This window comes from Telopea speciosissima, chromosome 4, assembly GCF_018873765.1.
Source record: "Telopea speciosissima isolate NSW1024214 ecotype Mountain lineage chromosome 4, Tspe_v1, whole genome shotgun sequence".
In the NCBI taxonomy this organism is placed as follows: Eukaryota; Viridiplantae; Streptophyta; class Magnoliopsida; order Proteales; family Proteaceae; genus Telopea; species Telopea speciosissima.
This window is the reverse complement of record NC_057919.1, coordinates 71436917-71454731: the sequence shown is the minus strand read 5'-3', so window position 1 is coordinate 71454731 and position 17815 is coordinate 71436917. Positions and strand designations below refer to the sequence as shown.

Below are 17815 nucleotides of genomic sequence, written 5' to 3'. Positions count from 1 at the left end.
CTGCCTTGTCCTTTGGGCGATCTCTGATCCCTTCAAAGGTTCCAACAAATCCTCTCCCTCTCTCTCTCTCTATCTCTCTCTCTCTCTACATAGTCTACGCCTTACTATCTGCTTACTGTCTACCGTCGACGAGCAAGTTCAAGCATTGAGTGAGCCGACGAGCACCAGGACCCAATTATTAGAAAAGAGAAATTAAGGATTTTACTTTTGAATTTGGAGGAAAAACGCAAGCGAGCGAAGAATTTGCAATTGAAGAAGAAGATGGAAAGAGAAGGTGGAAGGCGGGTTTCGCGAGGGATGCTCCCTCTTCTTGCCCTTCACGCTGTCAACGAGTATTACCGGTTGGAGAGAAAGCCTCCTGTAACTGCTGGCCTCCTCGTCGCTAACGCTCTTGTCTATTTGAGGCCTGGTTTCCTGGATAATCTTCTTCCTGCCCTCGACGAGGTCTGGTTCAACCCCCGCCTCGTCCTCAAGGTTCGGTTGAGACTCAATCCCTCTCATCTGAATTTCTCATTGGAACAATCCCTTCCTCCCCCCCTCTCCAACTTTTTCCCTTCATTTGATGATTTCTAATGGTTGTTCGTTTTGACTTTGGAATTGAGTAGTTTTTTGCTTCGATTGTAGTGTTTTGGATTTTGCAGTTTTCTCATTCTAATCGTGGTTTAGGTTTTATACGAGTTAGAACTTAGAACCTGACTATGTTTTCATTACATTTTCTCCCCTTTTATCGCCTTACATTTTGGAACCATTCTAATTTGTCTCAATATGTTGGTAGTGATGTGGGTTTTACTCGTTTCTGAAGGAGTTTTAGGGTATGGGGATTGGTGGCAGAAGATTTAGCTTTTTTGGTTGTTTTTCTTTCTTCTGCAGAAGCCTTTCAGTTATTAGTTATTACCTTGTGGTGGTTCACAGTCACACGTTTGCCTCCACTTTTGACGGCCTTGGTATACATTTTTTTCTTGGGTTACTGAGGTTGAGCTTTTCAGGTTTTAATTTTGACCAATTTGCTCTGGATATTTTTCTCTGGTCTATCCTGTTTATGACAATAAATTTAGTTGTAAGTTTATTTATATTGGATGATGGGAGAGGGTTCTCCAAGATGGTGGCTTGGGGAATGCACCATTCACATGGGGGCACATGCAACAGAGAAAGGCTGCTGAGATAGCCTCCTCTACCAGCTCAGAGATACTTTTCCCTTTGAGGATGGGATCTATGGGTTTTCCAAAGAATAATCTCTTTATCTTTTCCACTCAATCTACATTCCTTTAGTTTCATGTACCTTTATCTTTGGAGGCATAACCGGGGGCTTGTTTACTTATGTTTCTCATATGAATCTCTTGTCTCCAGCTATTGGAGATCCCATAGAAGCAGGTCTTGCTGACCATGGTGCCTAATGGGTAAATGAAGCAAAGGAAAGTCGAAAAAGATCTTGTTCCAGTTGTGGTTTTTCATGATGGGGCTTTAATTGATCTCAAGTACTTTAAACATACCTCTGGATTTCACTGCTTAAGGTGGCTCTAGTATTTAAATTGGTATTGTTCAGTTTGGATTACATCAGGGTTCAGCCTTAAGTCTTTACCTTTTGTACTTATCATGGATGATATAACTAAAAGCATTCAAGACGAGGTCCCTTGGTGTATGCTCTTCACCGATGATATCGTTTTGGTGGATGAGACAAGAAGGGATTAACTCTAAGTTATAGCTTTGAAGGTCAACCTTGGAAGCACAAGGATTTAAGATTAGCAGAACGAAGACGGAGTATAATGTGTAAGTTTAGTCACACTTTGTTGGATACTGATATGGTGCGAATTGAGGAAAGAGAGATACGGCAAAGTGACTATTTTAGATATCTGGGGTCAATCATAAATAAAGAAGGTGACATAGAGGATGATGTGTTACAGAGAATTAAAGTGGGATGGATGAAATGGAGAGGTGCGTCTGGAGTGCTGTGTGACTGACATATTCCTCTAAAACTTAAAGGAAAGTTCTATAGGACTGATGTTCGCCCAGCCATGATGTATGGGGCAGAATGTTGGGCAGTTAAGAAGTGCCATATTAATAAGCTTTGTGTAGCAGAGATGAGGATGTTACGATGGATGTGTGGAAAAACAAGGAAGGATAAAGTACAGAATGAACATATAAGAGCGGACTTGGGAGTTGCCCCGATCAATGACAAGCTCTGAGAGAGTCGTTTACGGTGGTATGGCCATATTCAACGAAGACCTAGGGACGCCCTAGTAAGGAAGAGTGATATGATTCCGTTTGAAGGAGCTAAAAGAGCTAGGGGCAGACCTAAAATGACCATAGGAGAAGTGGTGAGGAAGGACATGCATAGTCTAGGTTTGGTCCCAAGTATGATCTCGGACAGAACCTATTGGAGGGCAAGGATATATGTCTCTGACCTCATTTAGCTGAGATTATTCTGCGTGTTGGGCTGTGCCTTTTTCCTCTTACTACCTTTCATCTTTCTTTTATTTCCATCTTCCATTTGTCCTTTCCTTTGTCATTTCTCATCTGTTTCCCGATCCCTGTTCTCTTATCTTTTCTTCATAGTTTAGGTCTGGTCCCAAGTATGACCTCGGACAGAACCTATTGGAGGGCAAGGATCCATGTCGTAGACCTCATTTGTGATTATTCAACGTGTTGGGCTGTACCTTTTTCCTCTTACTACCTTTCATCTTTCTTTTATTTTCCATCTTCCATTTGTCCTTTTCATTTGTCATTTCTCATCTCTTTCCCCATCCCTATGCTCCTATCTTTTCTTTACCTTTTGTTTTTTTAGTATAACTCTGGTTTCTCTATTTTGTTTTGTTTGGATCCATGTAGCCGACCCCATTAAGTTGGAATAAGGCTGAGTTTGTTGTTGTTGATTGTTTAGTTTGGAATTGCTTGTTTGCTTTTTCCCAAATGAACTAGGCATAAACAATCATGTACGATAGCTGCACCTTGAAAAGTTCCTAATTGGTATTAGCTAACAACATAATAATGCCTGTAGAGAAATACATGACCATACACTATTAGTCTTTTATCTGTATATTTTGATATGACAATGACCTTTGCGTACATATCATAAATTCATAATGTTAGGTGTTTGCATATCTTCAACATGTTTAACTTTCAGAAAACTAACATGAAGTGGGTCAAAAATCTTTCCTGAGCAGAGGGCTGGTTGAAAACCAGGTAGAATGATGCGGGAGCAACTAGAGAACTCCTATGGTTTGTTTGCTCAATACGAACCATTAGAATAGTTTTGGTGTTTGTGATCATTGTATTATAGGAAATTGGTTATTTCTTTCAGTTCTCTCAGGATTTAATTTTAAATGGTCAAAATGATGCAGTTAGGCATTGATTTAATTAGGTTATTTATGTAACTTTTAATTTTAATTTTATCTTGTTGCTATTAGTTAACGATAGGAGTCGGTACTCAGTAGTAGTTGAGTTAGAGTTAGAATTTGTTTCAGTTTTTGAGTCCAAAGTAGAGTCGAAGTCTATTTCAGAGTTTCTGTATGAATAGGAGTTAGTTTAAGTCTTTATGTACTCTTGTGTAACCATCATATAAACAGATTAGAGATTTTGAGTGAAAATTTATTTGCGGTTGAAACCATAGTACTAAATCTCGCGAAATCTCGGTCGAGATCTCGAATATTTCGAGTATCTCGACCTGTCCGAAACGAAACAGCAGCTTGAATAAAAACAATGCAAAAACTCGGTCGAAATTTCGACCATCTCACGATATCTCGAGACAAAATAAAAATCTTGCGAGATATCGAGATTCCTTTTTCAAAAATAGCTTTATAAATACCAAAACTCGTTAGTCTCGGTCGAAATTTCGACCGAGACTTAACAAGCTTTGGTTTTTTGGGGTTTTTTTCTCCTCGTTAGTCTCGGTCATTTCTTCTCTCATACTATGACGTGGCATTCATTTGTCCTACAGTCGGAGAACAATGCACATCGGCTCCATCAGACTATGAGTGGGGTCGATCCTGGACGTCGGAGTAATTATTATTAGAATATTTGTAAACATTAGAGTCACTAGATGACTACTTGACTTTTATTGGACTATTGGGGATATTGTCATATTGATATCATATTTTTAATTTGTTATTTACTTATTATACTTAATATTATGACTTATGAGTCATTTACTTTATGTTTCCAACTTTCAAGTCAATTTACTTGTTTAAATTGCTTATTAATCATTAATTTATTATGTCCTCTAGTACTTAAAGTTTTAAACAATGTGTATGTGTAATTAACTAAGTTATACATTAGGATTCGACCGTACATTGCCAATCAATGGTGCAAATCCAAAACACCACTTTGGGTGACTATTTTTGCAATTTGAACATTTAAATTTGTTTATATAGCCTAAAATAGGGTTTCCATGAAGTTTTAGGCCTTAACTTGGCCTAAAACCTACCGAAACATAACAAAAAAATGCAAAATTTCGACCGAAATATCCGAAATTCGGATATTTCGGTCACCCCGAAACACCAAAATGAAACGAATTTTCGAACTATGGTTGAAACCGATGGCTGCCATGAGCTGTGCTTACCTTTCTCTCCTCCTTTGATCTCTGTCTCTTGTTCAGGTATGATTCCTCTTTTCCTTTCCTTAATCATAGTATTTTTTATTCTTCCCCCCGCTCCTCGTTTATCTTAGCTTCTTAAAGTCTAACTGTGTTTTGGTCTGGGCGACCTAACAGTCCCCACATAAGCTGATCGATTCCCATCCATAAGCAAGCAATTTAACCTGAAATTTTCGACGAAGGAAGCTCTTCCATGGGCAACTCAGACCCCCCAAATCCTGGCTCCTGAATTTCTTTCCATCGTGAGATTGAATTTTAGTTTCAGATTTGAACCTAACGGTGAGATCAGTGACTTGCGATTCCCATCTCAATTCCTAGGTCGATCCGAGTTCTTGCGATGGGGTTCTCTCCCTGATTCCAACCAGTTCTCTGCTGGTTCTGCATGATACCAGGAAGAAGACAATGGTCAATTAGTTTTTAATTTCTTCTTCCCAGTTCTGCCCTCTGTTATTCTCTTTGGTCCTATTTTGATTTTATTTCCTAGTTTATCCTTTGGCCATACGTTGCTCACACTCATATTCCTTTGCTTCTTTTAAGTTTCTAGAAATTACGATAATGCCATTCCTTTTAGAACTTCCATATAATTACAGAATTGCCACTTTCTTTGTAAACATTGAATTATTTATTGTTTTGCCATTAAGCTTTGGATTTGAGTACTTTTTTACTTGGGTGGACCCTTAAGCGATCCGAACCGAGTTTTCGAACCCTGGATCCACATCACAAAACTTTTTTTTATTCTATGTGATATCGGTGCCATTAGTATGGTTATTGAGTTGCTTTTCCAACGAGATCAAAATCTTACAATTTTGAGTTATGTTGGGAGAATTATGAGCGATTTATTGGTAGGGCATCAATCTGTGATGGGGAGTTGTTTTAGAAAGTCTAATTAGAGTAGGATTCTCATTTTGGATTTATTTCTTAAACCGATATTTTTTATTTGTTTCGGGAAGAGGTTAAGCACTCATCAGAGTTCTGTAATTAGACATAGCGTGAATTCTTCTTCTTAAGGGTCTATTGAATTATGTACACGAAGGGTAGACTTCTTTCCTATGCGGGTAGGCTAAAATGCATTAGATCGGTGCTCCAATCTTCTTACATCTATTGGTGCGGCATCTAGCCCTTCCTAAAGCTACCATCAAAGCTATGGAATCCCTCTTTTGTGCATTCCTTTGGAAAGGGAAGGAATCCTCCAGATTCCTCCATCCAGTCAACTGGAAATCTATCTACCTTCCCAAATTCAAAGGAGGCCTTGGCATTCGCCGTATCCGTGACTCCAATACTGCGGGAATCCTGAAACTTATTTGGAAAATCTCCTCTAAGCACGACTCCATTTGGGTTCATTGGGTTTACTCCCACCTCCTAAAAAATGACTCCATTTGGACCGTCTCCATCCCTGCGGATTCCTCCTGGGTCTGGTGCAAGATCCTCCTCCTCCGCCCTTTGGCACTTAGAGCTATTTCCTCTTCTATTGCTGATGGGTCCTCCATCTCCCTCTGGCTCGACCCCTGGCACCCCAACGGAGTTCTCTATAACTTCTTTGGGGCTAGAGCAATTTACTCCTCCGGCATTCCCAAGTTTGCCCCCCTTTCCTCCATCATCTCTCACGGATCTTGGTCCCCTCCCTTCCCTCTCCCCCTCACCCTCTCCCTGATCTGGAATTCCCTCCCCCCTCCCCTATCCCCCGATTCCCCCTGCTCATGCGGACAAGGTTATTTGGCTCCCCTCCACTAACAACCTCTTTAACTTTAGATCTGCGAACCTAATTAGGTCCCAAGACCCTACTGTCCTATGGCACAAGCTAGTCTAGTTCAAAGGTCACATTCCTCGCCATAGCTTCCTTGCCTAGAGAACCCTTAACCTTTGCCTCCCAACCCAAGCCTTCCTCTCTCACCGAAGAATCCCTGTCCCCCTTTCTTGTATTTTCTATTGGAATGGTTCCGAAGACATTAACCACCTTTTTTTTCCCTTGCCTCTTTACCTCCACCATCTGGAATAAAGCCCTTTCGTTTATCTGGCCTCGCAGTAGGAGACACCTCCCCTTCGCTCGAGAGTGGCTCTGGCTGATCATGACTTTCCCTGGCTGCACTATTTGCGACACTATTGGCAAGCTTGTGTTTGGCGCAACTCTTTACCACATTTGGATGGAGAGGAACCTTAGGAGATGGACCTCCAACTCTCGCTCCTTTGACTTGATTTGGAAAGCCATCTTTTGGGATGTCTCCTTTAAGCTTAGTGTTCTACCTCATAAGGCTTTTTTGGATTCCCCAAGGAACAGGCATATTGTTGTATCCAAGGGTTTGGATAGTGCTCTTTTACGTCTCCATACCCCCCCTTAGTTGGGTCTGGGGTCTATCTCTCCCCCCTTGTTTCCCTCCTTTGTATATTCCCCCTCCCCCCTTCTCTCCCTCTTGCCCCCCTCGGGCTTTGGTAATCTAATTTTTTATTCACCAAAAAAAGAATTATGTACACCAGAATATCATGGGGGTATTCTGGTCTTTTGGGTTTTATTTTTATGTGTAGCTGACTCTCTTAATAGAGTCAGATATAGTAGGGATATATTTGTTCTATGTAATTTATTCTTCAATTATAAGTAAGAGGCTTGGGCTGATCATAAACTCATTCATACATTACATCTCTAATTGTTCTGTTAACATGGTATCAGAGCAAAAAATTCTGATCTAGGTTACAGAGCAGACACCCTCTTCCATCGTCTCTCTCTTCTTACTCCTTTCTCGTTTTCTTCTTTCCTTCCTTCCCTTGGTTCTCACCCTTCTTAAAGGGCAGCACTAATGAGGTGATCAATTGATCTTATTGCTGCCCTCCACCTTACCTCCATGATTTAGAAGTTTTTTTGGATCGATAGCTGCTGTTCCTCTTCTGCGATTTTTGGAGTCTTCCTATTTTTTGGTGGTCGAAGTTATTTTATTGGAGATCGAGTCTTCTCTTGTTGGAGATCCATATCAGGCACTGTGGACAGCATCTATCTTCTTTTTTCATCATCAACAGAGTTCTTTCTCCCCATATCAATCTCAACTGTCAAGGTTTTGCAAAACCCCGACACATATTGATTTTGGGGGTGCACTTGTCAGAAGAAGCTGATTTTTTGAGGGCAGTTCTGCCCTTCCTAAAGGAGCACTCGACCTTATTTTCAAGCTGTTTCATTGAAGATTTTAATTTTTCACCTTTTTTCAGAATTGATTTCTCCCTTATATTGATCTGAATTTTGGTGTGTTCTACCTGCATCAATCTGCTATTGGATTTTTTGGTGATTAGATTGTGATAATGTCTGATCTTACTACTACTACCTCCGGAGTTGAAGGACAGACAAGGAACGACTATCTTCCTGTCACGGCTGCCATTAAGCTCAATGGTACTAACTACTTGGTGTGGTCCAGATCTACATATTTGACTATTGCTGGTCGTGGTCTTACTGAACATCTCACTGGAACCACTGAGAAGCCAGTTGATGATGGTCCTCTCCAGGATCGATGGGTTTCCAATGATGCTATGGTCATGTCTTTTTTGCTGCTCTCCATGCAACCGGAGCTTCCTAGTGTCTATTTATTACTTGTTACAGCCACCCAAATATGGTCTCTTGCAAAGGAAACCTACTAGCAGGTGGGGAATGATGCTCAGGTATATTAAATACGTAAAAGAAGCTTCATGACACTACACAGAAGGACTTAACCATCTCATAGTACTATGCTGCCCTGAGGAGTTTATGGAAACAATTGGACCATTATTCTGATTTTCAGCCTACTCATGAAACTGACATTGCTGCCTATCACAAGCATGTGGATAAAATACGGGTGTATGGCTTTCTTGTTGGTTTGAATGTTGAATACGATCAGATTTGTGTTCAAGTACTTAGCAAGTCTCCTTTTCCCACCCTGGAGCAGTCCCATTCTTTGGTTCATACTGAAGAGAGCCGCTGCGCTGCTATGTTACATTCCCCTACTGGGAGATCTGCCCTCCAAACCGGATCTGGTTCTATGTTATTTGATGGGTCTCCATGCACTGCTACTGATTCTAACAAGGAGGTGGTGAAATGTGAACATTGCAACAAACCCTATCATACCAAGGCCATCTGCTGGAAACTTTATGGAAAACCTGCTGACTTTGAGGCTAAACGTGGTCGTGGAAAATCTAAAAATAAGGCTAATCACATTGAAGCTGTTGCCATTGTTCCTACTTCTGAACTTGGTTTCTCCCAAGAAGAACTATATGATTTTTGTCGTATGTTAAAGGCTTCCGCTGCTTCTGCTACATTGACTCCTGCCAATTCTTTCACCCCATCAGGTTCCAATTTTGCCTGCTCAGGTATTTCTTTTGTGGGTAATTGCGCTTTGGTAGTTTCCAGTCCATGGATTGTAGACTCCGGTGCCACTGATCATATGACTAGATCCTCCAGCCTTTTCCACAAATATTCTCCCACTTTTGGCCAGGACAAATTCAGAGTAGCCGATGGTTTCATTTCATCTGTTTCTTGAAAGGACTCCATCCGCTGCACCTCTTCTATTACTTTATCTTCCGTTTTGCATATTCCTAACTTTACGATTAATCTTCTTTCCATTAGTAGTCTTACTAGAGATCTAAATTGCAGAGTAACTTTTTTTTCCGTCCCATTGTGTTTTTCAGGATCTGGTAACGGGGAAGACGATTGGATGTAGTAAAGTGTATGGTGGATTGCAACTGCTTGATAATGGTTGTCCTCAGGCTACATTACCTTTTCATCTATATCAAAATTCCCTAGTCTTCTCCGAATTACAGCAATGGCAATCTCACTTAGATCACCCCCCTTAGGAACCTTCTCTTTTTTTTCCAGCACTAGTTAAGCAATGTAATAAGGATGAATTTTTTTGTAGGGCTTGTGTTTTGGTCAAACAGACTCGTTCAACTTATTCAATTTCTAATAAAAGAAGTCTTTCTCTTTTTAATCTGGTTCATACTAATGTGTGGGGTCCTAGTCAAAAGCCTTCTCTTTCTGGCCATTGTTGGTTTATTCATTTATTGATTGTTACTATAGGAATATATGGTGTATATGATGCACACTAAAAGTGAAGTTTTTTCATGTTTTCAGCATTTTCATAACTTGGTTCAGACCCAGTTTAATGCCACCCTCAAAATCTCGAGGAGTGACAATAGCAAAGAATATATAGAAGGTTAGTTCCAAAAATACCTAGCTGCCCATGGGATTATTTACCAGACCAGTTGTGTCGATACAACAGCCTAAAATGGAGTAGCAGAAAGGAAAATCGCCACTTATTAGAAGTGGCTAGGGCCCTTATGTTTGCCTGTCATGTTCCTGACCCAATATTGGGGGGATGTTGTCTTCACTGCAGCTTACCTCATTAATCGGATGCCTACTCGGGTCCTTGACTCTTGTACCCCAGCTGCACTTTTACATGGCTCCTCCTCCTTTGTAGTTCTGCCTAAGGTCTTTGGTTGTGTTTGTTATGCTAGGGATACTCGATCCCCTGGTAAACTTGAGCCCCGTGGGCTTTGTTGCATATTTTTGGGTTACTCTTCAACCCAGAAAGGATACAACTGTTATTATCCTCCTACCAGACGTACTTTGGTGAGTATGGATGTTATTTTCCATGAGTCCCTTTCCTATTATTCAGCTCCACCTCTTCAGGGGGAGCACTTTAGTGAAGATGTGTTGACTCTTGAGTCTCCTCTTCAGTATACCCAACCTGAGTCTGCCTTTATGGTTCACAATGATCCTGCTGCCCCACCTACTGCTACCCCTCCCTCTATTTCGGCCTTTCGGGTGAAGGAGATCTTATATAGGGGGAGACTATGGATAATGGTGATGTTGAAGTTCCTATTCAGGGAGAGCTCACTCTAGTTCAGAAAACCATTGGTGAGTTTCAGAGGAGAATTGATGATTCTAATCTTAAAGTTTATCAGAAAAGTTGTACCAGAAGCAAGCAACTTCAATCCACTACAACACTAGTACCCATCCAGTTACCGACCCTGGATCCAGAGCCTACTTCTCCATCATGTAAGACTCCTGAGTTGCCTATTGCTCTTCGCAAAGGTACTAGGGCTTGTACTCAACACCCCATATCTCATGTTGTTTCTTATGACTTTTACTCCATTTTTTCGTGCCTTTGTCTCTTCTCTTTTTTCTGTTCGTATTCCTCAAAATTGGTAGGAAGCTTTAACAGATGGAAAGTGGAAGGCAGCAATGATGGAAGAAATGAAAGCCATACAAAAAAATGATGCATGGGAACTTGTGGTTCTTCCTCCAAGGAAACGACTTGTTGGATGTAAGTGGGTATTTGTGGTAAAGTAGAAAGTGGATGGCACTATGGATAGATATAAGGCACGAATTGTGGCCAAGGGGTTCACTCAGACATATGATTATCAGGAGACCTTTGCTCCAGTTGCCAAACTAAACACTGTCAAAGTATTGTTGTCTGGTGCTGTAAATCTGAGATGGGATCTGCAACAGTTGGATGTAAAGAATGCCTTCCTCCATGGTGAGCTCGATGAGGAGGTTTACATGGATATTCCACCAAGTTCACATGTGACAAAACCAAGGGTAAGGTTTGCAAATTGAAGCGTGCATTTTATGGGCTGAAGCAGTCACCTAGAGCGTGGTTTGGCAGGTTTCACAAGACTATGATTTTTGTGGGATACAAACAGAGTAATGCTGATCATACTCTGTTTATCAAAAGGATGGGTGATAAGATTCTCATAGTCTTTGTTGATGACATTGTGGTAACCGGAAATGATGGTGATGAGGTCAGATGGCTGAAGATGTTGCTTGGATAGGACTTTGAAATTAAGGATCTGGGAAAACTAAGGTACTTTCTTGGAATTGAAGTTGCCCGATCTTCAATGGGCATCTTTCTCTCTCTCAAAGGAAGTATATCCTAGATTTATTATCTAAGACTAGATTATTAGGATGTCATCGTGGAATTAAAGTTTCCCGATCTTCAAAGGGCATCTTTCTCTCTCTCAAAGGAAGTATATCCTGGATTTATTATCTGAGACTAGATTATTAGGATGTCATCCTTCTGATACACCTATGAATGCTAAGGTGCGGCTCAAGGAGGAGGGTGGACCTGTTGATAAGAGTCGGTATCAGCGTTTGGTAGGGAGGCTGATTTATCTTTCACATACGTGTCCTAACATTGCTGTAACGATGAGTCTTGTGAGTCAGTTTATGCATGGCCCTTACTCTTCTTATATGAAAGGCTATTTTTCGTATTCTTCGAACTTAAAGTCAGCTCTAGGGAAAGGGATTCTTTTGTCTCCTCATGATCACCTGCGGGTAGAGGCCTATACAGATGCTGATTGGGCTGTTTCTCTCGACAGAAAGTCTATCGCTGGGTATTGTACCTTTGTAGGTGGGAATCTTGTTACCTGGCGCAACAAGAAGCAGAATGTGGTTGCTCGTTCTAGTGCTGAAGCAGAATTCCATGCTATGGCGCAAGGTATTTGTGAGTTGTTATGGCTCAAGGGTCCACTACAAGACCTTGGTGTTCCTGTTCGTCTTCCTATGATGATGTATTGTGACAACAAGGCAACGATCAACATTGGTCATAATCCGGTACAGCATGATCTTATCAAACATGTTGAGATTGACGAACATTTTATCAAGGAGAAGTTAGAAGAACTGGTTTGTGTTCCGTTTCTGAAGTCTGGTGACCAGCTAGTTGACATCTTCACTAAGGGACTGACTGGCCGGTTGTTTCATCCTATTCTAGTTAAGTGGGGCATGTTTGACATCTATGCTCCAACTTGAGGGGGAGTGTTGAATTATGTACACCAGTCTTTTGGGTTTTATTTTTATGTGTAGCCGACTCGCTTAATAGAGTCGGCTATTGTAGGGATATATTTATCCTATATAATTTATTCTTCAATTATAAATAAGAGGCTTGGGGTGATCAGAAGATCATTCAAGCATTATATCTCTAGTTGTTCTGTTAACAAGGTCAAAGTCAATTTTGTCTGGAGATTATAGGGATCGGGTTATCAACTAAACAAAACATTTTAAACATCATACCTTTAGTGGAACTATTTAGGTTTTGGTTATGGTCAAGGGATTGTTTTGAAGTGGTATGATGGTCAATCATTAGCCTTGTTCATGGTGAGCCAGCCTTGTATCTTTTTCTCGATCATCTTTTATTTGCTACAATTCTTTTTAGGGTTTTTTTCATGTACCTCCCCTGAGATTTCAGTAATTACAAAAACACCCCTCAGTTTTGGAAAATTCTGTGCCCCCCTGAGGTTCTTAAAAGGTAACACATACCCCCATTCTGTTAGTGTAGGACTAACAATGTTAAAAACAAGCAGTGAACTGACAAAAATGCCCTTGCAAGAAAAAAAGACCTGCAACTCTTCTTCTCCAAATCGATTGGGGAAGATGAGTTGCAGGTATCCTTGTAGAGAACACCATGGAAGCCGAGATCTCTGAGAGGCTGGTCAAACTCAAGCCTTTGAAGAAGACAATAGTGTTTAGCTCAAGTGAAAATTTCTTTCCTACCACAGCTTTCTTACACATACACTTCAGGCCTCCTTCACCAGTCACACAGACACTCCCCCCATATGGGCAGAGCACGTATAGAAGGTTCCAACACTTCTACTTAAACTCCCCAACCTATCTCCAATTTCTTTTCGTTCTCTGAGAGAGCATCTCCTCTTCTTCCTTGCTTGCGAAGCTCAGATGTGGATTCTTTTTTCTGCATATTTTCTCTTGCATTGGTGAGTAGCAGAAGACGAATCTTCTTCTTGAGCCATTCTATGTAGGGTATGAAACTTCGATTAGGGAATCTAACTTTTTGAAAACAGCTATAAACTTTTGTTTTAGATCGCTTTTGTTTATTATCTTGAAAATGGCTGCCGAGCACTGTTAGGGTTTGTGCTTGATAGTTTTCTCGTATCAAATGATCTTCCGCTCATAATCTGTGACTTCACTCTCTTTTTATTCGTACTTCTTATGGGATTTTTTATTTTAATTCTTCTTTCCTGCAGGAATTGAGAAGCTTTGATCTTTCAACATGTCAACGCACTAAAATGAGGTGAAAGACCTTGGGAGAAATCTGCAGAAAGGTTCGGTTTGTCATTGGGAGCTTTTTTCGTTTCTTTTACTTTTACTTTTTCCCCTTTCTTGACCTTCAGTTTTGGAGTTCGAGGTTCTAATCTGAAATGAAACGATCCAGTTTTCAAGGATCTCGAATTCTTCGTTTTCTTTTTTCTTTTTGATCTGAATACTACTGTAAACCTCCTTCAGGTTTCTGCCATTTCCTTCTTTGTTTTCCTTTGATAACGATCGTATTGGTCAGCGCTTTCAGCTTTTCTTTCATTCTTTCTTTTGCTATTTCATTGTCAACTAGTGATATTGTGATTGTTGCCTCAGTCCTGGTTTTCTTCCACTCTATCAGTTGTTCTTTCTTCAGATTTATCTGCAATAATTGCTATATATATATTTATAAAGCTTAAAGGTTTCTGACAACTCTACTCTTTCTTTTCCCTTTTTTAAATCAAAACCTAAAACTAGCAATTCCATTTCAAGCTTTTCCTTCTGCTGCTTTCACTGTTCTCATCTCTGCCGTATCTAAATAAGAATTCCATTTAAAAAGGCTTGAGTTTGACCAGCCTCTCAGAGATCTCGACTTCCATGGTGTTCCCTACAAGGATACCTGCAACTTATCTTCCCCAATTGATTTGGGGAAGATGAGTTGCAGGTTTTTATTTTTTTCTTGCAAGGGCATTTTTGTCAGTTCACCCTTTGTTTTTAACATTGTTAGTCCTACACTAACGGAGGCATGTGTTAACTTTTAAGAACCTCAAGGGGGCACGCAGAATTTTCCAAAACTGAGGGGTGTTTTTGTAATTACGTGATACCTCAGGGGCGGTACATGAAAAAAACCCTTCTTTTTATAGTTTTGGTTGGGCCCATTAATTGCAGGTTTTCCTTATCTACCTGCTTCACAGAACTAAGGGTTAATACCAAGGTTCAAAATCTCGGTTTTAACCTAGGTTTCGACCAGCTAGAAATCGAGATTTGGTCGAAACTGGTCGAAAGCAGGTATTTTTTCCCAGCCAACTCGGGTTGGTGGTTTCGAGGACTAGAAATGTGTTTTTTTTGCTCTGGTTTTTTCTATGCAACCAATTTTTGACGTTCTTAACACAATGCATGAACTATTTTCACCCAAAAAAAAAAAAAACTCCAAATGGTACTTGTGGTTATTGACCCAAGTTTACTAGTGTACGCTGAATCATGGTACAAAATTTCGCGATATATCGGCGATATATCGTGAAATTTCGGTAGTTTCGACATGGCCGAGACAAAATGCAAGGGCGAAATGGAAAAAGTCGATATGTCGGTCGATATTTCAACCATTTCGTGAAATTTCGGTCACATACCGATATATCGGCGAAATGCGAAAAACCAGTGCACGTGACCCATTAAAACATGGGTATAAAACCCATATTTCGCCAGCTAACGGTCGATATATTGACCGAGAGCTTGACAGAACAGATTTTTGGGCTTTTTTCTTGCTTCTCTACTCCTCCAACTTGGATTCTAAGGATCTTCATACTTGTTCTTCATCTACTTAGAAGGATCATCGCCAAAAACACGTTGGGAACACCTCCTAGCAAGATTGTGAAGGCTTTTTCACTATTTAAGGTAATTCTTTTCTCTCTAAAACAAATTTTTTTTGAAAATAGTATGTTCAATACATGTTGTATGGTGATGATATTAATATATGTTAGACACCGGAGGCCGATCTACAGCCTCACGGTGTCGAATTTTTTTTTCCATATGTATATTTTTTTTTAATTTTCTGATTTTAAAAATTGATTTTCCTACAACTAAAATAGGAAATAATTAGGGGTAATATGACTTAGATGGGAATGAATTAAATATATGTTAGACACCAATGGTCGATCTACGGCTTCACGGTGTCGAATTTATTTTTCTGCCCATAAATTATTATTTTAATTTTTAGAAATTAAGAAAAATATATATAAAAATAAAAAAAAAAGAAATAAATAAGGAAAAATATGAGTTTTAAGTTTGAAAAATAATGAAAAAATATGAAAGTAATTTCTAAATGTTTTGAAATGCATTACATATATATTATGTTTACTAATTTTTCGGTTTTGTTGTGTTAGGTCAATATTTATATTAACATTATATATAAAAAATTGTTTTTAATTATGTGAAAAATATAAGAGTTAGGGGAAAAATATTAAATAGCTATACAAGTGTATTAGTAATCTAAAAGTGTCAATTGAAGTGCATCTACATTAAGTTTTTAATTATTTGTTTTACTTACATTGCAGTAAACAAGTATTATTATGGCGGATCGTGATAGACAACGTGCGAAGGACAAACAAAAGGTGGGGGAAAGTAGTCAACAGAGAGGGGGCAGAGGGAGCAAAGAGAACAGAGGGAACAAGAGAGACCAGTCAGCCAACATAGGGGTGACATTGCATGGTTACATGGCACTCCAATTGATGGGGATAAGAGAAAATCCCAATGTAACTATTGTCACATGCAGTTTTTGGGAGGTGGGTCTAGTAGACTTAAACAACATCTAACTGGAGGATCTAAAGATGTTGTGGGTTGTCAAATGGTGCCTACTCAAGTAGCTAGAGAAATTGGTGACAGTTTAAGGGGAAAGAAGAAGAGGAAGGCTGACAAGCAGAGGATAAGAGAACAACTTGAGGATACAGTGAGGAGTTCAATGGGAGGAGGAAGACGATACCATGATGATGATGATGATGATGATGATGATGACTTTGATGAGGACATTGCAGTACTTGATGACATACAAACAGCAGAGGAGGCTAGGGATTTTAGACGGACTGTTTCAAGGAGTAGAGTTAGTTTTCAAGATGATCAGTAGAGACAGAGAGTAGGGGGTAGTGGAAGAGCTGGCACATCTGGTGGTTCAGGTTCTAGATCTTTCATTCCTTTTAGAAGATCACAAAGTGTGAGGGCAGCCCCAACACCTTTATCAGTACCAGTACCACCATCAGCATCAGATCCTAAATTGCATAGGAAGAAAGGAAGCAGTCAACCAAGAATCAAAGGAGCATGGAAGGGGATGAAGGGATTGGTTAAAGAATCAATAGCTAAGTGGATGCTATACCATACCATCCCAACAAACACTGCACAAGGCCCCCATTATGATACCATGATAGATACCATTGCAGAGGCTGGCCCAGGATTCAAGGGCCTCACCCCATATGAGGTAATGAATGTTTATCTACCTCAACAAAAGTTTGAGATTGATGAGTACATTAGGGAGATGAGGAGTATGTGGGAGACATATGGGGTGACTATAATGGCAGATGGATGGACTGGGCCTACAAGAAAGTCCATTATCAATTTCATGGTTTATTATGATGGGAGGACAGTTTTCCTCAAATCTGTGGATGTATCCAAAGAGATAAAGGATGCGAAATACATTTACAGATTGTTAAAGGAAGTAGTTGAAAAAGATGTGGGCATTGAGAATGTTGTCCAGATTGTAACGGACAATGGAAGCAACTTCAAGCTGGCCGGTGAGAAGATGCTGAACAATAGTAAATACTGGCTCTTCTGGACTCCTTGTGCAGCCCATTGCATTGATTTAATGCTAAAGGATATGGGAAAGTTAAAGTTGGTGAAGACTGTGGTTGAAAGTGCAAGATAAGTCACCAACTTTGTATACAACCACTCCTATGCACTCACTCTACTGAGGGAAAAATGTGGGGGTGACTTGGTTAGGCCTGACATCACAAGATTTGCCACCAACTACATTGCCCTAAAAAGCATTGAGACAAAGAAGGCCGGACTGAGAAGTATATTTGCTTCTGAGGAGTGGTTTGGATGGAAGGGTTCCAAGACTGCAAGTGCGAGGGAAGCACAAGCAACCATGTCATTTGAGGAATTCTGGACAAAAGTAAGCAAAGTGGTGAAAGTTTTGGAGCCGGTACTTAAAGTTTTACATATTGCTGACTCCGCTCTCAAGGGCCGAACCATACCAGTCCTATATGCTGCAATGGACTTTATGAAAGATAGTGTCTACAGTGTGGCTCCTCTCAGTAGCAAACACTTCTTGAATATCATCAATGCTCACTGAGAATCAACTTATACATCCACCGCATAAGGTCGGTGAGTAAATTTGTTTTATGTAACTAATTCATAGTATTATTATTTACTAATTACCTATGCATTTGATAATATCTCTATTCTATATCTCAAATTTCAGCATA

At 40.1% G+C, this 17815-nt stretch overlaps 1 protein-coding gene across 1 annotated transcript in view; it reads left to right on the top strand.

The window, feature by feature from the left end:
- Positions 1 to 226: 226 nt before the first annotated feature.
- LOC122660249 (rhomboid-like protein 14, mitochondrial) overlaps positions 227 to 17815 on the top strand; it is a 35089-nt gene continuing 17500 nt past the window's right edge. Inside the window, exon 1 of the mRNA XM_043855468.1 lies at positions 227 to 474. Within this exon, the coding sequence (XP_043711403.1) occupies positions 262 to 474 (213 nt within the window). The 5' untranslated portion in view covers positions 227 to 261. The remainder of the gene's footprint in view (positions 475 to 17815) is intronic.